General features: G+C 47.4%; 1 protein-coding gene across 2 annotated transcripts in view; it reads right to left on the bottom strand.

Annotated features, from left to right (window-relative positions):
• The window catches only part of CHD2 (chromodomain helicase DNA binding protein 2), a 1,519,436-nt gene that overhangs the window by 567,330 nt on the left and 927,968 nt on the right, over positions 1 to 24,138 (bottom strand). For both annotated transcript variants that reach the window (XM_069222751.1, XM_069222752.1), the window contains one exon: positions 8,102 to 8,277. In XM_069222751.1, coding sequence (XP_069078852.1) covers positions 8,102 to 8,277 — 176 coding nt within the window. The remainder of the gene's footprint in view (positions 1 to 8,101; positions 8,278 to 24,138) is intronic.

Here is a 24,138-nt window from a genome sequence, read left to right as displayed (position 1 = left end):
TTCAGTATGGTTGACTGCCCAACAGTGAGGGATCTCAGGAGGTCAATAGCCTTCTCACTGAGGGCAGCAGGGCTGACTGGGGCAGGGCCTGAGGTGCCTGGGGCAAAGGAGATGCCCACCCTCCTGCGTGAGCAGGCACGGGAAACATGCTGAGGGGCTGCTGGGAGAGTGGTACTGGTACAGGTGGTGGCAGCTGTACCTGTTGTTGGGGTGGGAACAGAGGTGTCTGCCACTACTAGGGTGCTTCCATCAGAGGAGTCATCGCTGTCTGTAGTGTCCCCTCCTGTCTCTGTCGTGGTGCTCCCCTCGCTCTCCATCCCACTGGTGCCCTCACTGTTGGTGGATTCGGCCTTCAGGCCCATGTGGGATGCAGCGCCCTCCGTCACCAGTGCTTCTGCTCCTCCGCCAGATGAAGCTGATGCACACAAGGAGAGGGTGACAAAACAAGAAGGGGGGGGGGGGGGGCAGGGGCGGAGACAGAGGATACACTTGGTCAATGCCAGCAACAACACTACCTTTGGCGTACACAACATACAGGGATCAGCCCTATGCACTAGACCATTCACTACCAATTACAAAGCTAGTCACCAGCACATGGGGTACATTGCCCTACGCCATTGGCTGCACACCTGAAACCAACAGCACCCTGCCCAGTAGTAGATGCCCACTATGGGATTGGAGTGCTTCAGAGCCTGCCCAACAAGGGACCTACCCTGTCATTTCGCCCTGGCCTACGGGCACCCACAGCCCACATCCCCCGCCCAGGTAAAACCTTAACACACGCAAAGTCATGAATCAGAATCTGTATTCACCCCCTTGTGGCTGCTTCGATGCCTTCAAGCGCCTATCCAACTCCGGATAGGCCACCGCCAGGATGCAGAACATCAGGGTGGTCAGGATACGATGGGCACCCCTTCCTCGTTGGGAGGCCAGCACCGTCTTCCTTGCCCAGCGGCGCAGGTCCTTCCACCGTTTGCGGCAGTGGGTGCTCCGCCTGTCAAAGACCCCCAGGGTCCGCACCTCCTTGGCAATGGCACGCCAAATACCCTTTTTCTGATGGGCACTGACCTGCAGGAAAATATGCATAGAAAAAAGGGATTAGTCATTCCGTCCAGACTGTTACACTCATGGCCCACAATATCCCTCCCATCCCCTTACGCACAGACATTGACCACCAGACATGCATCACTCTGCCCAGGACCCCTCAGCACCCCCTACACGAGGCTTACACACACAGCAATCCATACATTCATGGCCCACGCATCATGCTCACAGTGTACTCACCTGTTTGTCTGGAGGACCATAGAATAAAGTTTACTGGGGTAGGACCCCATCCACCAGTCTCTCCAATTCCTCCTAAGTGAAGGCGGGGGCCCTTTCCCCAGACACTCAAGCCATTGTCGCTTCCAGACACAGGTCACAGCAGCACTTGCAGTGTAGGTCCTCTCCTGTTGAAGGTCAGGTAGCAAGTGAGTGAACAGATAGAGAATGGCAGTCACGTCTGCGGCGGTGCGTACCGTCACCGCCGGCGTGCATCGCCATTGGCTCCTGAAACCCAGAGGGCCCAACGATAACCAATGAGAAGTTGTGTGGCGATCATCGATCACCGTCCGCAACGGCACACAAAACCAGCGGATTTACCTCATTTCCACTTGTCTCTCCTCACAGGTCAGGCAGCCGCCATTTCAGGGGGGCACAGGCCATGGCACCTAAGTACATCACAGCAGACATTGGCACATCAACTGACTTTCGTATTCACATACTGTTTCTGTAAAGGGAAAAATGCATTTTTACTATCACATATGTGTGAATATGACCCTCTGCTCACCGTTTCCACCCTAAAGTTCAACCGGTGAGGATGAATAGGAGATGGAGACATCCCCCGTGTACAGACCACTGGTGGACCTGGCGACAATGGAGGACAGGCACATTATCCTTACCTACAGACTTGATAGGGCCACAATCCAAGAACTGTGTGCCCAATTGGAGCCAGACCTGATTTCAGCTATTCGCCAGCCCACAGGTATCCCCCCTCTAGTGTAGTCCATTTCCTGGCAAGTGGTTTCTTCCAAGCAACAGTGGCCATGGCATCAGGGATCTCAGCCAATGTTCTCCAATGTGTTGACCAGAGTGTTGTCTGCCCTGCAGAAACACATGCCCTGGGACATATCCCCAACATCATTGGTACCATTGATGGTACACATATAGCATTTGCCCCCACCAGAGAAATGAACAAGTGTTCAGGAGTAGAAAAAGCTTTCACTCTTTGAATGTGTAGATGGTGTATTTGGCGGACCAGTACATCTCCCGTGTGATTGCCAAGTATCCTGGCTCTGTGCATGATGCCTTTATCTTGAGGAATAGCAGCATTCCATATGTGATGTCTCAACTCCAGAGGCACCGGGTGTGGCTAATAGGTGAGCCCATGGTCCCCACCCAGTTGATGTAGGTATATGGAAGTCAGGTTGTCCCTAAGGGTGAGTGTGTGTCTAACAGGTATCCCTCGATATTTGCAGGTGACTCTGGTTACCCCAACCTCTCATGGCTACTGACCCCAGAGAGGAATGCCAGGACAAGGGCAGAGGAACATTACAATGAGGCACATGGGCGAACAAGGAGGATAATTGAGAGAACCTTTGGCCTCCTGAAGGCCAGATTCCGGTGCCTCCATTTGAAAGGTGGATCACTGTGCTACTCACCCAAGAAGGTGTGGCAGATCATTGTTGCATGTTGCACAACCTGGCCTTGAGACACCAGGGGGGTGATTCTGACCCCGGCGGTCCTTGACCACCGGGGCCAGGGTCGGCGGGAGCACCGCCAACAGGCTGGCGGTGCCCCGCAGGGCATTCTGACCGCAGCGGTTTGGCCGCGGTCAGATGCGGAAAACCGCCGCCCGCCAGACTTAGAATGACCCCCCAGGTGCCTTTTCTGCAGAAGGATGAGCCTGGAGATGGTCTTGTGGCAGCGGTGGAGCCTGTGGACAGTGAGGAAGAGGAGGCAGAGGAAGAAGATATGGACAAGAGAAGTTCACTCATTCAACAGTACTTCCAGTGACACACAGGTAACACACTGTAACTTCACTTTCCATTGCAGTTTTTTGTTAATGGCAGCCTGATTTCCCTATGTCTATGGGCACTTACTGTATGTAACCTTTGGCATCTCTATTTTCAGATCTCTGTGCCCCACTCTGGCTCCTGGTGTGTTTACTGCTGCCCACTACAGGTCATACCTATGTATATATAACTGTACATATGAACTGCAATGTTTACAGCTTGTTAAACTAATACATATTTCAATCATTTGACAGACTCCATACTTGTATTTGTTCCAAGGGTGTTTATTTATGTGCTAATAAGTGTAGGAGGTATTGCAATGGGCTGGGTTGCTGATGGAGGAAAGTCCAGGGTAGAGTCCAGTCTATTTGTATCACAGGTGCATTGTCCAAGGGGGCATAGAAAGGGGAGCAATGGCAGTACAAGGTGGACAGGGTGACAGAGTGGGACACAAGGGTGACATTCAAGAGAGTCTTATTTCCTGGCAGGCTCTTGGCAATGTTCTCTGGCTTCTGCCTGGATCACAGGGACCGTTTGTGTGGTGGTTCTCCTTCTGCAGGGGGTGGGATGCTGGTGCCTGTTGGTCCAGTGGTGGGCCTCCTGTCCACTAGCGCCGGTGGAGGGCTGTTCTTCTGTGTGGCTAGTGTCAAGGGCCCGTTGTTGTGCCACTGCCTCCCTCATGGTGTTGGCCATGTCTGCCAGCACCCCTGCATTGGTGACCAGGGTGGTGTGGATGTGTTTCAGGTCCTCCCTAATCCCCAGGTACTGTCCCTCCTGCAGCCGCTAGGTCTCCTGCAACTAGTACAGTATCTGGCCCATGGTCTCCTGGGAATGGTGGTATGCTCCAAATGTTTTTGGTCCAAGACTCAGGCTCGGAGGCCAAAATGAAGGTGGTCCCTCCAGGTCAACACACAGTGAGTAAATATGCCCCTGGTATGCTTATCTTACTCTCCAGGTGTGCACCTCCCTGCACATTTGCCCTCCAAGTGCACAGTCCATGCAGTACTTTGCTCTCTATCCTTCACATTTGCTGTCCACTGTGTGCATCTGTTCTCTACCCTGTACATAGGTCCTCCAAACCCACTCTCCAAAATATACATACATTCCCGACTCCCACTTGAATTTTCCAACCTTTGTCTGCTTTCCATCCACAAGATGCACTCTCTACCCTATCCATTCACACACTGCATATCCACTCTTCACCCTGTATTTTCACTCTCTATTGTCCACACCCACTCTCTGTGTTCTCCATACCCCATACAACAAATGTAGTGCAGGGTCTACCCCATATGGCTGCACTCAGTGGTCTGTATCCTCTCTCTAAAATGCACACGCACTCTATTAACCCTCTCATCACGATTTACAGCTGCTTTGACCTCTTTAAGGGCTTCACCTTGTGCTGTAGGTGTCAGCCCATTACCCACGCTCTCCATCCTGAATATCCACTTCCTAAACTTTCTTTTCACCCTCCATATGTGATCTTCAACAGCCAGATGTGCTTGTCACTCTTCACATGCACTTTCAACAATAAATCCATTGTCCACATGGTATATTCACTCTCTAAATCTGTTCTCCACCCTTCACATCTATTCAAACCCATCATCAACCACTTTCCAAGTTCCAACTTCACTCTCCACCCTCCGCATTTACCCTCCAAATGTGCTTATCCTCCAGTACTTGCTCCTTGCCCTCCACATCCGCAGACCAACCTGCAAATCTGCTCAACATCATCCTCGTGTTCACATTTTCTGTTGATCACCTTTTGCTCCCTGCTCTCTACATTCACTCTCTTCCCTGCACATCCACTCTCTTCCCTGTACATGCACTCTAAACACTCTACATGCACTCTCCAACCTGAACGTGCGCTTTCTACACTGTCCTTATGCTCTCCATTTCCATTTCTAAGACACACTCCCCATCCTATACATCCACTCTGTTCCACACGTATTCTCCATAACAATTTTCCATACCACCTTACAACATCGGAAATATAGGCTCTACTATCTCTCTCCACCCAATACAACCACATTCTGAGTCTAGTCCAAACCCCTTTACTACATTGTATATCACCTCTCCATCATGATCATCTGCTTCACATTGTACCTGTGCACATCTGACTACGAACTGTGCTCTCCATTGTTTAAATCGGGTCTACATCATTTAAATAATCGAAATTGGACTACCTACCACGTGCAGTCTCAACAATCCAGGTCTTCTCCTCGCTCTTCATATAGTCTTTCAAATGTACACTTATTGTCACTGTTTCCACCATCCAAATGTGTTTACCATCCTACACATCCCTCTCTATCCATTCTCTAAGCCCTCCTCTATTTTTCATCATGTACACTGGCTCACCACCCCGTGCTCCTTTTCCCACATCCTCTTACTGAACACCATATATTCTCTCAGTGCACTATTTATCCTCCTCATACCTTGGCTGGACACTCTCAACATACATGAACACTCTGCCTGCCACATGCACTCTCCACCCAGTACAACCACCCTTTACATCTGCTCTTGTATAGTACTCCTCATGTGCTCTCTCCAACCTCCACTGGTGCTCTGCACCCTGTACATATGCTCTCTACCCTCCACATATGTTTTCTACCTTCCAAATACGTTTTCTACCCTCCTTGTGGTCTTTCCACCCATCAGTTGCTATTTTCATCATTTACCTGCGTTCTACCCGAGGCACCCTTCTAATGCTGTTTCTACTCTGCACTTGTGCTTTTTTTCCTTCTACAACCACTGCCCATGGGCCACATCCTTTTCACTATATCGGCTGTACAGACTCTGCATCCATTTTTCACCTTCTGCATCTGCAATTAACCACCATGTTCTCTTCTATTCAAGTTCCACTGCCACTGTTAATATGTGCATATCACACTCCCTTACTACACACTGTTTATCAGCTTTCATACCTGATCATCCACTTTCCATCTGGTCTATCCACATATCGGCCCTCCATATGGGTGCTACACTCTGTACATTCACTCCCCACATTCACTTTTTATTTTCCATGTTCGATCTTCACCACCCACGTGTATTCTACCCAGCACTTGCACTGCTAGTATTCTACCCAACAATTGTAGTTTTACCACATTATGTCAGACAAGTGTATGATGTACACACTAATTAAAACTCTCTTTTTACTTAATAATACATTCCAGTGCTATTGAAGTTACAGGGACTACTGTGGGTAAGAGACCTACCAATCACAGAAACTGATGGTGAAGCAGCCATCATGGAATCATGCTTCAGTAACCTATTAAGAAGCTCTCACGGTGCTATAGTGAAGTAATAAAATTGCATCTAGAAGTGGTCATAAAGTCATTGTAAAGTAATACAAACACATCGTAAAGTAGTCATGAAGTCCTCATGGAGTAATCTACACCCATCCCCTTGACGTCATGGAGTCGCAATGGATTCATCATGAAGTAATCTGCTCTCATCCCTTTGTGATCACAGAGTCTTCCTGTAGTAGTTAAAGATAATCATACATTTTCCAAAGAAGTGATCAGAAGACCATCCTGAAGTAGTTACTGCGATGACTAGAGTCATCTCATTTAATAATGTAGCCCCATAGGCATACTTCAGGATGGTTTGGGATGACTTTACTGGATAGTCACAGGAATAGCCCAGCTGTAGTCATCCGATGACTTCAGAACGACTCCAGGAATAACTGCCTTTTTTACTTGGGTGGTTAGAGGGTTGTAATGTTTCTTAGGAAGTGTCTGGGTCTTCACCCCATGTAGCCTGAAAGAAATTACTGAGAAAGTCCATCGGATACTGCTCCATGGCTCGGGGCCCAATCGTCAAGCCCCACCTTTCTTCTCTGCTTTTCTCACTCTGAGGCCCAGCCATGTCGGCAGCCGCAAATGGGCTCAAAGTATCTTGTCTCTATGGACTAACGTTTTGGTCTTAAACAACAGCACTACAAACCAATCCAACTTATGGTCTCTTGGGACACAGAAATGCATAATGGATGCTGGTTGTTTAGAGTAAACTTAGAGCAGTTTGGGCAAAATTTAAAGGACGCTTATAATCTATAATAGTGTAGAGGAGCTTGAAGGATTGAATGCTGACAGCCACCATTTTCCGACTGCATTGACTACTGCCACCTCTAAAAACAACCTCCAAAAAGAACCTGAGGCTTCAATCCAGCATTGACCTTGGCGACCCTCTGTACCTCTTAGAAATTTTATTGACGGACAGACTAATTCTTCGGGAGCTCTCTCGAGGCAGCTCTGTACCCAATGGCGGAAAAAAAGAATCTAAGGCAGTGGGCACACAGGGACATTGTGGCCTCAAGGTTTAAATCAGACTAAGGCTCAGCCTATGTCAACACCCACTCACAATTAATAAGTTTTGAAAAAAAGCACTTCCGGGCCGAATTACGAAAAGGGGGAATCTTGAAGACATTGCATGCTGCAAAAACTGATACTCTTGAGTACAAGTGTCTGCAGAATTTAGGGCACAGCCTACTTTTGCATTGGGAATTTTCTTGTCTTTCTGAACCAACTTCTTGCCATGCTTGTAGATAGACTTCAGGCAGACATTTAATGAGCTGCTTCATCTGCCCCCAGTGATATCTGTCATACCTGGGGAGGAGGCTAACAAAGTTGGCGAACCACCACTATGTTGCTGCTCCAACTGATAACCTTTTTCTTGCTACCTCTGTTTTGTGTCTCTCTTTATCTGGTGGTAGAACCTCAAAAGTTCCCTGTGCAAAGATTCTCTTTCTAGCCGTCAACACTACTCTGTAGTCAGGTGGTAATGGACCCCTGATGTAGAGTGGGTCATCAGGTGCTGCTTTGTATTTAATCTCCAGCCGAGGTGGTACCATCCAAATTGTCTAAGTTCAAATAACTTAATTTACCCAACTCAGAAGTATGGAGACTAAGAGTGCCTTGCAGGGGTACAAGCTCATTACCGTCACAATATTGCATTTGTCAGTGGTCAGCTGTAACTGCCATAGCCAAGCATGTACTATAAACCGATTAAAGATACTAATCAAGTACATTGTTAACTTAGATTTAAGCAGTCACCTTCTGATTTCTGCATCTGTAAATCCCTCCACAGTATCTTTCCGTACACTTCGAGGACGTCCTCTGCGCTTTGGTCTTTTTTCATCATCCGAGTCATCAGAGTAGCTCTCTGAACCAGAAGAATGCGGTGCTTTTTGCTTTGATTCAGTATCAGATTCACTATCATTTGCCTGCGCCTGAAGTAATTGAAGGAGCCACATTAAATTAGCCAGTCATTACTTCCAATTTTAGGCTGTTACGCCACTATAACTTTTCATTTGACAAGACATTTAAACTAGACATAACTGGTTGAGAACATAAAAATAAGAAAAATGAAATCATCTGCAATCCTAATTTCTTCGACAGGGTTGTAGGAGATTACCACGCGTTCCTTCACCACACAATTTTTTTTTATTTCACAAGAATTTTACTGAGAATTTTGCAAAGAAATAAATCAAGAACAATACAATGCAATAAAAATAACAGTGATAACAGCACAGAGTGAGCTGTGTCATGTACAGAAACCCTGTTTGTCAAGCCAACAAACAGCTCACTTGTCTGGCTGTAACACTGATGTAATACAAAGAAAACATAACATTACACAGCATAACATAAAATAATATAAGGGAAAGCATAAAAAGATACATTTAAACCCCGGATCTCCAACGAGTAGCTCGTGAGCTACTGGTAGCTCACCAGTACCTTTGAAGTAGCTCTCAGAAGTGAAGCTGAGCCTACTACCTCATTTAAAGGGTCTGTGTATAATAAAGAAGGCAGAAATGCTCAAGCCCATAGCTGAGGAGAGCAGAACCAGAGGGGAGACATTTAGGAGCCTCATCTGTATTCAACTGTGAATGCATTTGTGCAAATTTATGTGTGTGCTTGTGTCCCTTGAAGTTTTGCCTGATGTCAAAGTCAGTGTCAGCTGCCTCCAGTCATAATGGATTCATCTCTAGCACAACTGCGTCCATTCACTGCATAACATTACAAATGGCATAATAATGGTCATCCCAGACATATTTGGGGCATTTTTCTTACAACTATGGCATACTGCCAGCCATGATTTACATATTAAGAGCATGTTTGGTTTACTTTTAGCCATCCTCTACATTATGTTGGCGGCTCTCATGTAATAATGATGGTCATAACTGATACATGTTGGGCATCCTGCCATTATGGGCCCAACCTTGGCACAATGATCGCTCTGCTATAACAGCTGAGATTTTTGGAACATTGCATGCATCCTTTGTGTTACTGGTGAGCATCCATGGCCTATGATTGCAGTACAAGGGCATCTGAAGCAGAAATTCCACATTCAATTCAAAAGGATTTATTCAGCGCATTTCTACCCCAAAGAGCTTCCTGGCACGGACATCTACCAGGCTCAAATACAATGATCTTATGCAAACAGGTAGGTGTTGAGTTATTTGCCGACTGCAGTATTAATGAGTGTCAACCTAGTAAGCAAATAATGATAGGAATTCGGGGTAGTTTGGAACATATCTAACTAATATCAGCATGTATGTAGACACTTTATATGTCAGAGGAGGGGAATTACAGAGGTTTAGTGGAGGAGAAGTAATTATCAAGTGATTTACAAACAGGACTGTCCTGTGGTTTCCATGGCGAGTTGCGAAGTGAATATTGTCTGTCCCTCTCAGATAAGAGAGGGATAAGATAAGAGGTAAGAGATAAGATGAGAGATAAGGGGTAAGATAAGAGATGAAAGATAAGAGAAGATAACTCCTGTTTCATCCAGGAGTGGAAAGAAGTCTTGACTGTGTTCTTCCAGTAAGCCAGGTCAGAGTTGCACCCTGCAGTGAGAAGTAGATCGATGTGTAGTTTATCACTGTAAGAGTACCACGTACAACAGATTTTACAAGCATACCACTACCATGCATTTACATTTACTCACATATGAAGTACCTTCACCACGCAATCCACTACCACGCATACTTTTACCACACTTACTGCTATAGAAAAATCTAGCACAGTTTAACACTGTCACCTACTGTTCTAAAATTATACATTAATTCATAATATGTTATTGCTAACAAAATATATAAATAAGTACATTTATGTTGATTACAGCTTTGCTATTATTTTGAATATTTATATTTTCAAGGGGAGACCTTTAAAATATATAATTTATATATATATATATATATATATATATATATATATATATATATATATATATATATATAAATTACTTACCACATACCGACCAATACAAACATATATGCGTTGTATAGATTTGTGTGATCAAGACTTGCATCATAAGTGTAATTGCGATGTAAAAAATGCATTGTAATTGCATTTCGTGGTAAAAACTTCATGATATAGGCTATTCCCCCTTCCAAGGGAATCCTCATCAAAGTCCTAAACACTACCTAGACCCTCTGCATTCTGAGTTAGTAAGATTCATCATCTATGAGATACTGAATCATATACAGTTTTCCATAGTTACATAGTTACATATTAATGAGAATACACCGCAGTTTTCTTCCAAAGATGGTTTCAGATTTCCACATCAACCAAACTATTTCTTTATCCACATTCTTACCTAATTCATCATTGCCAGCAGAGAAATCTTTACATTCTTTGGATGTTAAGACTTCTGGAATTCTATTTAGACAGAACCAAACATATAAAATAATCAAGTTGTTCTTTTTTAAATTATGGTCCAGTAAGAACAGGCTTACCATCTTCAGAGCAGCCCATTTCTAGATGGATAGTTTCCTGTATAATTCCTTCATACCGGATAGCTAAGAAACCCCTACCTGGTAGACATGAAGCATATTCCACATAAGGAAAAGCAGCTACTCATAGCACATCTTAGAAACTTTTGCATTTCAGACATAAGGCTCATACTTGGACATCTGCTCATACTTTTACTAGACTCTACTGACTAGATTCAGACCCCAGAGCGGATATTCAAGTAGGGCAGGCTTATCTGAGGAACCTTTTCCGGTGATTGTTACAGCTGTTTTTATTTCATATCCTCTTATTTATGGGATGGGCAGGCTATTGTATGCAGTGCTTGTGACAATTCATGAGGATCCCTGGAAGAGAATGAAGTTACTCAGCTGTAAGGATAAGCCACTTACCTGTAATCTTAGTTCTCTTCCAGAGGAATCCTCATCAAAGTCATAAGCACGGAATAGTCTAATCCAGATGCGGAGCCCCGGAGTACATATTAAAGATATATATAATTTACATATCTATGCTTAGCATACATCTATATATATATATATCTCTGTGTGGCCTATATTAAAGGCTAAAAATGCAAAATTTACATTGGGTCTTCATTTAATAAATTAATAAATCTCTTAGCATTTCTGTAAATCGGAAAGAAAGAGCATAAACTTTTACTGAAGATATAACTGCAAGGGAACACAAAGGCGCTGTTAGCCAAAAGGCTGCATTAAAAGTATAACAATGAAATACTACCACCGTGCTTTTAAGACCAACAGGACCTCCTGTATTCCATCATGCCTCAGAGGTGATTGTTGGCTAACAGTTAGGCCAGTACTTTTTTATGTTGACATGAAAAAAAAGACTAGTATTGAGTGTTGCACGCAAGATTCCTCCGGGGAGAAGGGCGGGTTGTTATGACTCTGATGAGGATTCCCCTGGAAGAGAACTAGGATTAGAGGTTAGAAATGTATCCATTTCTTCCAGGGGGTCCTCATTAATGGTCATAAACTCTGAATAGAGTAGAGTAGAGTAGCAAGCCATCCGACACCTCTGCGGAAAAATTAGGAGCAAGGACAAACAGCTATCATTATCATCGAAATAGAGTTCTTAAGGAGGCCTTCCCTACTTGAGAGTCTGTCTTAGTGTCTGATTCTAGACAGCAATGCCCTGTGAAAGTGTGCACTGATCTCCATGTAGAAGCTTTGCAGATTTTGGAGACAGGAAATGAGGAAGCTGGCTCTGTATATACTCTAACAAAATGAAGTGTGGTGTGCACAAAGTCCAGTGCATCCCCAGAGGCTTTACAGAGTCTAAAGTAGATAATACTAATGCTCTTTTTTGCGGTACTTAGGCTTATCAGAGGGTAGTGCTAAGCATTTGTTGTACACAGACAAGAAATTAAGCACATACTCAATGACTAACTCTAGGCCAATGTTTATGTATCAGAAAATATATTTTGTTACTTTCAAGTATCAAATGCAATTTGTTTAAAACTCACAGGTACAACATTTTACAGGTAAGTAATACTTTTCAATTTCAAAGTAGACAGTGCAATTTCTCATACAAAACAATGCAGTCCTAAGGAAGGAAGGAAAAGTAACACCACAATTTGCAGAGACATGCTCTATTTACGATCCCAGTCTTCGGAGGTTAAGGTGTCCACAGGATAGAGTTTAAGAAGACACCAAGAGTGCACCACCAGCAACACGGGGCCAGCCATGTGTAGAGGTCAAACTTGGTGTCAGGTGCACAAGGGAATCCTATGGAGACGGGAGAACTTAGAAAGAAACAGCTTGCAGGTAAGTACCTGTGACTTCAGGGCACAGACCTGGGGGGTTTAGATCAGCATGGGGAGGGGGCACAGGTCAGCAACAAATACACACCCTCAGGGGCACAGGGGCAGCGGGGTTCAGGGTGCAAACACAGCATCAGGAGCCTGATGCTTTACAATGAGGGAACCCCGGGGGGTCACAAAGATGCTGCAGGTGTAGCCAGTGAGTCGACTGAAGAAAATCAACTGCTGGACAGGTAAGTAGAGAGCCCTCTGGATTATCTGTTGGGTTCTGCAAGGCCAGGGGGCTGCAGGTGCAGGGGTGCACCTTTAGGTGTCTGGAAATCTTCACCGGAGTCAGTCACTCCGGGGAGGAACCTCTGGATTTAGGTTGCAGGCGTCCTCGTGTTGATCAGGAGAGGTCAACCCAGTGTGGACTCAAGGTCGGAATCATCTGTGGACCTTCTCTGGAGCGGTGTCACACCTGGACACAGGCTGTGGGCGTCGGCTGCAGAGTGGGCAGGACTGCGGATCCTGGGCATTTCTGGAGTCTTTCTTGGAGGTTCCGTTGTGGACAGGGCCACTGTCCTCGGGAGATCTTGATCCTTGGGTAGGTAGGAAGTCTTCTGGAGGTTTGCAGATGTTGCTGGTCCTGCAGGATGCGACACCTTTTTGTAGCAGGAGTCTTGAAGGTGCAGACAGGCCGGTCGGGCTGGGACAAAGTCACTTGTCATCTGGAGTCTCCTATGCTGGTGCGGCTCTTCAGTCCTTCTTCTTTAAGGTCACCAGGAATCTTGAGAGACAGGTTCAGGGTGCTCTTAAATACTAGATTTAGGGTTGTTACAGGAGTCAGAGGGCAGTAGCGAATAGCTAGTGACCCTAAGGATGGCTACATCCTTCCTGTGCCCGCTCCCTTTGGGAGGGGGACACATTCCTAACCCTATTGGCTAACATCCTCCAAAACAAGATGGAGGATTCTACTAGGAGGGGTTAACCTCAGCTCTGGGCATCCTAGGAGTGGTCCTAGGCGGGGCGGGCACACCACCTAGTGTTTACAAATTTTCCTGCTGGACCTGCTGTCAAAAATGGGGCTTGGTTAGGGGGTGGGCATCGCCACTAGCTGGAGTGCCCTGGGGCAGTGTAACCTGAGGCAGGAGCCTTTGAGGCTCACCGCCAAGTGTTGTAGTTCCTGCAGGGGGGGATGTGTGAAGCACCTCCAGCGACAGCAGGCTTTGTCTCCAACACCAGAAAGCACAAAGGCTCTCACCCCATGGAGTCAGAAACATGTCTGTTAGTGGCAGGCTGGCACAGACCGGTCAGCCTCACACAAGAGGGCTGTGTTAAGTACAGGGGGCATCTCTAAGATGCTCTCTGTATGCATTTTTCAATAAACACAACCCTGTTATCAGTGTGGGTTTATTGATCTGAGAAGTTTGATACCAAACTTCCCAATCTTCAGTGAAGCCATAATGGAGCTGTGAATTTCGTAATGAGAAAACTCCCAGCCCTTGTACTCAATATGGCCACACTGCACTTACAATGTCTAAGAATGGACTTACACAGTGTAGGAGTATATTGCTCATGCAGCTATGCCCTCACCTGTGGTATAGTGCACCCTGCCTTCAGGCTGTAAGGCCTGCTCGAGGGATTACTTACCTATGCCACAGACATTGGTTTGTGGGCATGGTACCCAGAGAGGGATGCCATGTTGACGATACCTTTTTTCTCCCTACCAACACACACAATCTGCAATGGCAGTGGATTCCTCAGAACCACCACCTGTGTTGGAGAATCTTCACACATCCGGAGGACAGAAGATCCCACCAGCCGGACGTCGTTGCCTTAGGTGCCTGCGGGTGCAGGGGAGTGACTCATTCATTCCAATGGAGATTCCTTCTTTGGTACAGCTGAAGTCTTGCCGACCCCAGAGGATGCACGGGCATGGAAATGTTGCAGACTGCTGACAGGAGACAGGGAAACAGTGTTGCAAGGAGAGGTCTTCTCAGGCGTTGCAGTCTTGTTCTCTTCCTGTGTTGCCCAGCAGCGGTTGAGGAGGTCAGGAGCAGACAAGGTCTTTGCAGAGGAGTCCTGGCGGAATCTTGCATGACGAATCTGGAGACCCACTCTCAAGGGAGTCCATAAATAGCCCAAAAAGGGGGTTTTGTCACTCTTTCGACTGACCACCTATCAGGAGGGGTCTTTGACATCAGGTTCCTGGCCTATCCAGTCTGATGTTTCCAGAGGCTTTTGCACATCTTGTTTCCAAGTTGGCAGAACCAAGTGGCCACCTGGAGGAGCTCTGGGCACCACCCAGGGGGTGGCGTTGGGCTGGGGAGTGGACACTCCCCTTTCCTTTGTGTGTTTCACGCCAGAGCAGGGACCAGTGGTTCCTGTGCTGGTGCAAACCGGATTATGTAAGAAGGGCACCAAATGTGACCTTCAAAGCAGTCTGGTGGAGTGGGGAGGCTACCCCTCCCCAGACTAGTAACACCTATTTTTATAGGCGAGGAGATTGCACTTCTCTCCTACAGGAAATCCTTTGTTCTGCTGTCCCTTGCTTGAGCTAGTCAAACACAAGGAGGGCAGAAGCGTGTCTGAGGGGCTGCAGCAGGGTGGGCTGTCTGCAGACCTGGAAGGCTGGCAGGAGCAGGGCTGGGGGATCCTCTAAGAGTGCATGGAATCATGCCACCAATACTGGCATTAGTATCGGGGGTATGATTCTGACATGTTTGATACCAAACACGCCCAGCTTCGGTGTTACCATTATGTAGCTGGACCACAGGTACTGACCGGTGGCCAGTACGTAGCTTAAATGGCTTCCCCGCACTTACGAAATCCAGAGAATTGGAACTCACGCAGGGGTGCCCACACACAGGGGGACGTGCACCTTTCCCTTTGGGCTGAATCGGCCTACAATAGAGGTGAGTTATTGTGACCTGGTGTAGGGACTTGTAGTGAAAGGGTGCATGCACCTTTTCAAGCAGGCGGCAAATGGCAGGCCTGCAGACACAGTTTGCATGAGCTCCCATGAGTGGCATTATACATGCTGCAGCCCATGGGGGCCCCCTAGTGTACCAGTATGCAAATAGTGGGGTTAATTTGGAGGAGAGAGCACAATCAGTGGGGCCCTGGTTAGCAGGATCCCAGTGAAAACAGTCTAAGCACACTGACATCAGGTAAAAAGTGGGGGTAACCGTGCCCGAAAGAGGGAACTTTCCAACGGCTGACTTCAGCCCAAAGGGCAGTACCTTGTACTGGTAGTTTTTGGATGCTTCTTTGAAGCGGAGAAACTTCTGATGTTTCTTGATTATGGGAATGTGGAAGTAGGCACACTGGAGACTGATGGGCACATCCAGTCCCCCGGATGGAGTTGAGCGTAGGTGTAGGGATAGCATCCTGAACCTCTCCTTCTGTATAAACTTGTACAGAAGTAATAAGTCTAAGATGGGTCTGTATTCTCGATTTGGGCCTTTTTTCTTTTCTAGGAAGTAGCAAGAGTATATTACCCACCCTCTTTGAGAGAAGGGAACTTCTTCTATGGCTTCCTTATGGAGCAGAATGTCTATTTAGTTTTGCAGCAACACTTGCTGAAGACAAGCTGAATAACCATTTCGAACAATATTCAAGACCCACTTGTTGCTTGTTAACTTACGACACTCGTCCAGTTGCTTGACAATACTTTCCCTCCACCGGAGTGGGGAACGGAGAAGGGGGAAGTGAGAGCTTATTGTTTCACAGGTGTTTTCGGAGAGGATGCTGATGGACGAGAAGTGCCTCCTCCTCGAGCTGGACGGTGGGGAAAGTAGTGTGACTGGGCTTGTTGTTGTTGTGGTACCCAGTGAGGGGATTAACCACTCTGATGGTAAGATCACCAATCATACGGCCTGAACCTGTGACAGAATACCTTTCGTTTGTCTATGCCGACTGCCTTGAGTGTGTCTAGCTTATATTTCATCCTTGCCATTTCATCATCCACAATTGTTCTGAATAATGAATTTCCTATGAATGACAGGTTCATTATTCTTTGTTGGGCCTCAGGTTTTAGGCCTGCATCTTGGATCCAGGAGAAGGGTCTGGCAAGAATCCCATGGCAGTAACTGTGAGACGCAATGTCAGAAGCATAGCAGCTGCACTTATCTACTGGTTTGCAACCAGGCTGCCTTCATGTAGGATTTCCTCAAAATCCTGTCTGTCCTCCTTCGGCAACGTGTCTGCTAACCTTGACAGAAAATCCCAAAGTGATCTGTTATACCTTCCTAATAATGCAGAGGCACTGGCCACCTTCATAAAGGATGACGATGTTTCGCACAGCTTTTTGCCCATAAAGTCTGTTTGTTTGCTATCCCTATCCGGAGCAACATTTGACGATGATGTCACCAGATGTGTTTTTCTTGGGGCTGCTATGATCACAGAATCTTTGGGGGGGTTAGTTCTAGGACCACAGGAAGGAGAGGTCTTGCTGCAGTTTTGTTATGGACCATCTTGAATATGACTGATAGTGATGCAGGTATGTCAATATTCAGCTTTGCTGCTCCTCTGATGAGAACGTTGTTCAAAGTAATGAGGTTGTCCACCGGGAAGACCCTTGCAGGAGGTGAGTCCGACAATGTTGGTGAATAGTCTCTCTCCAATGAACGAGAGGTGGTTGACCAAGGTGTGCTATGCTTATCTCAGTGAGACCTAGAACGGTGAGACTGACAAGTTTGGGAAGATGGGCTTCGGTGAGGTGTTTTATATCTCAACCTTCATCTTCGAGGAGTCCTGGACTGTGATCTACGTCCCTGTGGACTCTCAGACCTCATTGAAGATCTTTCTGGTGTCTGAGGAAGTGAAGAAGCAGCCTCTCAAGAAAATGTTGCAGGAGGACTACATTTTGGTGTTTGTGTACGCTGAGAGACCATGGCTGGTGAAAATATTTGAGAATAGTCCAACCCTGGACTCTGAAGAGGGTTACAACTTTTTCTGAGGCATTCCAGCCAACATGGAGACAGGTTAATAGCTGGAGACTCTTCTGTAACTGGGGTCTCATGACTGCCTGAAGGGTGCACAATTGAGAGTTGGGAGAAGTGAGAACAGCTTCTGGATGTCGATCTAATATCTCTTGATGTTGATAGGCCGCATGGTGTACATTCCTCCTCGTCGGCCAGTGGCTCAACCCCGACGTTCGTGGCAGTTCCGTTGGTGGTGAGACCGTAGGACTTTCATGTGTAGACATCAACCAACACTGTTGTATCGACATTTCCCCAGGTACCAGTGAGTGCCTTGACGTTGAGCCCGGAGACGTCGATGTGTGCTTTGATCTTCGGTGCTACGTTGATCTCCCTGACAGCGAAGGTTGGTGTCTCGACGTCTATGTTTTGTGTGACACTGATTGGCTTGGCGGCGAATGACTTGAGTTCGATTTTGAAGTCTTCGTTGTCTGAAGCCTCGACGTTGATGGTCTCTGGGTCAACAGGGCTGTCGGCGAGCATTTCGACTGTGATCTTTCAATCGTCAGGCACTTTGCCATCAACAGAGAGCACACAGGTATTTCCCCTGACGTCTATCTGCTACCTGCAGACAGTGATGGGGAACAGTGTTTTTCATGCGATTTATCTGATCTTCCTCTGGGTGCTGATTTGTCTTCAGAGGAAGGCTCTTTGAACGAAGACTGAGACTTCCCAAGGTCAACTGAGGGTCCTAATTTTCCTCTCTCCTGAAGGGCATGCCGTCTAATCTTCTCCCTGTCATTTAGAGATCTTTTAGAAAACTTCTGACAGTGGTAACATGTCTCTGGACAATGAGAGGAAGAAAGACAAACAATGCACACTGAGTATGGATCAGATTGTGCCATCTTTTTGCCACATGAAGGCACTTGATGAAGAGAAATGGCATAATGTGACTGATAAAAATACTTTTCAGTCTGAAAAATAGTTTTAAGTGTCAACATCGAAGTGAAAATCTTTAGTTTCTGAAGAAAAGTTTCTGACAAAACTGTCAAAAAAACTGGAGCTTAGTACTCCTGGATCATCATTGAAGGAGGCGGGGAAAAAAACTGACTTGCCACCCAACAGTCACCTCAGGAGGTCCTGGAGATCTTAAAGGCACGGTGCCAGTATTTCCTTGTTATGGTTTTAACGCAGCCTATTGGCTAACAATGCCTTTGTCTTCCCTTGCTGTGCTTATGACCGTTGCTGAGGATCCTTGGAAGAGAATCCTAGTTCTCTTTCAGGGGAATTCTCCTAAAAGTCATAAGCAACCATCTCACTTCCCTGGACAAGAACTACTACAGCTCTCCAAAACTTTTTAACCAGGATTCTCTAATTTTCGCACTATTCAGTGCTTATGACTATTAGTGGGGTTTCCCTGGAAGAAATGTTTACGTCCCGGAAATGCCTCCTTGGCATGGTTACCCCCTGACTTTTTGCCTTTGCTGATGCCAAGTTATGATTTGAAAGTGTGCTGAGGCCTGCTAACCAGGCCCCAGCACCAGTGTTCTTTCCCTAACATGTACCGTTGTTTCCACAATTGGCACACCCTGGCATCCAGGTAAGTCCCTTGTAAGTGGTACCCCTGGTACCAAGGGCCCTGATGCCAGGGAAGGTCTCTAAGGGCTGCAGCATGTCTTATGCCACCCTGGGGACCCCTCACTCAGCACAGACACACTGCTAGCCAGCTTGTGTGTGCTGGTGGGGATAAAATGACTAAGTCGACATGGCACTCCCCTAAGGGTGCCATGCCAACCTCACACTGCCTAAAGGTATAGGTAAGTCACCCCTCTACCAGGCCTTACAGCCCTAAGGCAGGGTGCACTATACCATAGGTGAGGGCATAAGTGCATGAGCACTATGCCCCTACAGTGTCTAAGCAAAACCTTAGACATTGTAAGTGCAGGGTAGCCATAAGAGTATATGGTCTGGGAGTGTGTCATACACGAACTCCACAGCACCATAATGGCTACACTGAAAACTGTGAAGTTTGGTATCAAACTTCTCTGCACAATAAATGCACACTGATGCCAGTGTACATTTTATTGTAAAATACACCCCAGAGGGCATCTTAGAGATGCCCCCTGAAACCATACCGACTACCAGTGTGGGCTGAATAGTTTTAGCAGCCTGCCACACACCAGACATGTTGCTGGCCACATGGGGAGAGTGCCTTTGTCACTCTGTGGCTAGTAACAAAGCCTGTACTGGGTGGAGGTGCTTCTCACCTCCCCCTGCAGGAACTGTAACACCTGGCGGTGAGCCTCAAAAGCTCACCTCCTTTGTTACAGCACCCCAGGGCACTCCAGCTAGTGGAGTTGCCCGCCCCCTCCGGCCACGGCCCCACTTTTGGTGGCAAGGCCAGAGGAGATAATGAGAAAAACAAGGAGGAGTCACTGGCCAGTCAGGACAGCCCCTAAGGTGTCCTGAGCTGAGGTGACTCTGACTTTTAGAAGCCTCCATCTTGCAGATGGAGGATTCCCCCAATAGGATTAGGGATGTGCCCCTCTCCCCTCAGGGAGGAGGCACAAAGAGGGTGTAGCCACCCTCAGGGCTAGTAGCCATTGGCTACTAACCCCCCAGACCTAAACACACCCCTAAATCGAGTATTTAGGGGCTCCCAGAACACAGCAAGATAGATTCCTGCAACCTAAGATGAAGAAGGACTGCTGAGCTGAAAAACCTGCAGAGAAGACGGAGACACCAACTGCTTTGGCCCCAGCTCTACCGGCCTGACTCCCCACTTCAAAAGAACTGCTCCAGCGACGCGTTCCACTGGGTCCAGCGACCTCTGAAGCCTCAGAGGACTACCCTGCATCTAAAAGGACCAAGAACTCCTGAGGACAGCGGCTCTGCTCCAAGGAAGAAGCATCTTTGCAACAAAGAAGCAACTTTGAAAGAACACACGTTTCCCACCGGAAGCGTGAGACTTTGCACACTGCACCCGACGCCCCCGGCTCGACTTGTGGAGAAACAACGCTACAGGGAGGACTCCCCGGCGACTGCGAGCCCGTGAGTAGCCAGAGTTGACCCCCCTGAGCCCCCACAGCGACGCCTGCAGAGGGAATCCAGAGGCTCTCAAAACCCCCCTGGTATGCCGCGGGTACTTACCTGCTGGCAGACTGGAACCGGGGCACCCACTTCTCCATTGAAGCCTATGTGTTTTGGACACCACTTTGACCTCTGCACCTGACCGGCCCTGAGCTGCTGGTGTGTTAACTATGGGGTTGCTCTGAACCCCCAACGGTGGGCTACCTTGGACCCAACTTTGAACCCTGTAGGTGGTTTACTTACCTGCAAAACTAACAACAATTACCTCGCCCAGGAACTGTTGAAAATTGCAATGTGTCCAGTAAATAGCTTATTGCCACAAACTGTATATGCTATTGTGCTAATTCAAAGTTCCTAAAGTTCCTAAGTGAAATACCTTTCATTTAAAGTATTGTTTGTACATCTTGAACCTGTGGTTCTTAAAATAAACTAAGAAAATATATTTTTCTATATAAAAACCTATTGGCCTGGAATTGTCTTTGAGTGTGTGTTCCTCATTTATTGCCTGTGTGTGTACAAAAAATGCTTAACATTACCCTCTGATAAGCCTACTGCTCGACCACACTACCACAAAATAGAGCATTAGAATGATCTCTTTTTGCCACTATCTTACCTCTAAGGGGAACCCTTGACTCTGTGCATGCTATTTCTTACTTTGAAATAGTACATACAGAGCCAACTTCCTACATTGGTTGATCAGCGGTGGGGTACAAGACTTTGCATTTGCTGGACTACCCAGCCAATACCTGATCACACGACTAAATTCCAAAAATTTGTCATTAGAAACTGATTTTTGCAATTTGAGCTATTTTTCAAAATTTTTAAAAGTCCTGATAGGGCGTTGTGTTAGTCCCTGTTAGCATTTCTTTTAGAGTTTAAAAGTTTTGTAAAAGTTTGAATTAAGTTCTAGAGATAGTTTTAGATTCTTAAAAAGTATTCCAACTTTTAGAAACATAGGGGGGCATTACACCATTGGCGGTAAAAGCCGCTTACCGCCGTGCAGAAGACCGCCAACACACCGCTGCGGCAGCGAAATTCCGCCACAGCCATTATGACCCACAGCTCGGAATCCGCCACAATTCAGACACCCACACAAGTCCGCCACACCAAAGGTCAGTGATAAACTGGCGAAAACAAAACCTCCACCGTCACGCCAACAGAAACACGCCCATGCTATCACGACCCACGAATCCAGGCGGCGGTCTTTCAACCGCGGTATTCCATTGGTGGTACACACAGCTGCGCTCAAAATACACACACATCTCCAAAACACCGCCACATTGGACAATTTGAAATACACAAACCTGATACACATACACACACCACTCCCACACAATCAATACTATAAAAAACACATACCCACATCACCCACAAACCCCTACGACCACAATTCACGCCCGAAGGCCAGAGAGACAGTACAGCATAGACAACCCCACCATACAGAGGCACACAACACCATCACCCACACTACTTCCACGCACAAAACACCACACAACACTACATATCACCACACTCATCACCACATACACCACCCCGCACATCACCTACACCACCCCATGGCACGGCAAAGACACCCCACGTTCTCGGAGGAGGAGCTCAGGGTCATGGTGGAGGTAATCGTACGGGTAGAGCCACAGCTATTTGGATCACAGGTGCAGCACACCCCCATAGATAGGAAGATGGAGCTATGGCGAAGAATAGTCGACAGGGTCAACGCAGTGGGACAGCACCCAAGAAATCGGGATGACATCAGGAAGAGGTGGAACGACCTACAGGGGAAGGTGCGTTCCGTGGTCTCCAGGCACAACATCGCGGTACAGCGGACTGGCGGCGGACCCCCACCTCCTCTCCCACAACTAACAACATGGGAGGAGCAGGTCTTGGCTATTATGCATCCTGAGGGCCTCGGAGGAGTCGGTGGAGGAATGGACTCTGGTAAGTCAAATCTTAATTATCATATCCCCCACTCTACCTGCATGCTATTACACACCCCCACCCTCGCCCCCTCCCCTATCACTCAAACTCCTCACATATGTACTACTAACACAAACCACCCATCCCAACCCCAAGCCCTGCATGACACAACAAAGCATGGAAAACCCTCACTAAAGCATGCCCAAGGCACATACCCATAACACCCCCCTCAACCATCATCACACAAGTCCCCACACAGGAATGCTAGCATTGGGGTACACGCTCACCCACCCATTGCACACCATGACACACACAGATGCAATAATCATGCTTTTCCACCCCTGCAGGACCAATACCCAACGTCACCAGACAGGAGGATCCAGACATCTCTACCCCACCCACAGAAGAGGCCCACAGTGATGACAGCAGCTCTGTCCAACTGGATCCAGTTGCCAGCCCGGACCATCGTGGGCCTCAGGACAGTCGGTTCCCCACACCCAGTCACAGGCCACCACAGACCTTCCACCCTCTGGTAACACCAGCACAGCACTCACCCAGCAGGCCCATACCTCCGTCCCCAGGACACGTCAATCAGCTGTGTGTCCACCACTACAGGGAACCCAGGATAACCCACCACCCCAACAACAACAGGGACCTGGGGTCAGTGGTAGTGGGCACACGGTCCAGGGGACGGAGGCCCAGGAACACAGGGGAACTGGGAGGGCTGCTGTGCGACAGGGGGCGGACAGGCCTAGGGAACCCACTCTCCACGAGGCCCTCTCCTCCATCATGGGAGCCTACCACCACTCCCAGGAGACGATGGCAACGGTCCTGGCCAATTTTCAGGAGACCCAGCGCCTACAGGAGGAACAGTGTTTGGGCTTCAGGGAGGAACTCAGAACCATCAGCACCGCCCTGGGCACCATCGTAGGGGTGCTGAAGGAGATACTTAACACCAGGAGGGACACTGTGGCACTCCAAGGGGCCCCTGACACTAGCATGGACGAAGAACTGCCCACCACCTCCGCCGGCGCTAGTGGACAGGAGGCACCGCCACAGGACCACCACACCAGCACCCCACCCCCTGCAGATGGAGAACCACCCCGCAAGCTGTCCGTGAGATCCAGGAACAGGACAGAGCACAATGCCAAGACCCCCGCCAAGAAATGAGACCACCCTGAATGTCATCCCACTGTCCCACTTTGTAATTCCCTGTCCATATTGGAACGGCCCAACTCCATTTCCTATGTCCATATGGGCAGTGCACCTGTGAGACTAATAGACTGGACTCTGCCATGGACATTCCTCCACCATCACCCCTCACCATTTTATCACCCCCCTCCAATATTTAGCACTTCAATAAACACCCTTGAAGCACAAAACAATCTGGAGTCAGTCTGTGATTTTGAAAATGTGTATTAGCAATGACAGTGACAAAATCCGTTCTCAAATGTAATGTCAACATACCTATGTCACACATCTCAAGTCCATGAGGAATGTAAGCAGATGACACACGTTGGTAAACACACCTGTGAAACCGTAATGGAAATGTACAACTCAGTTACCATATACTGGTTGAAATCGACAGACAGGGTAGAGGTAGATGTGTGAAAGTACTTGTAGTAGGCAGGAATGTGTTCTCACCTGTGTGTCAC

This window comes from Pleurodeles waltl, chromosome 3_1 (assembly GCF_031143425.1).
Source record: "Pleurodeles waltl isolate 20211129_DDA chromosome 3_1, aPleWal1.hap1.20221129, whole genome shotgun sequence".
In the NCBI taxonomy this organism is placed as follows: Eukaryota; Metazoa; Chordata; class Amphibia; order Caudata; family Salamandridae; genus Pleurodeles; species Pleurodeles waltl.
Note: the sequence above shows the minus strand (reverse complement) of the source record. Positions and strands in the feature narration are given on the sequence as shown.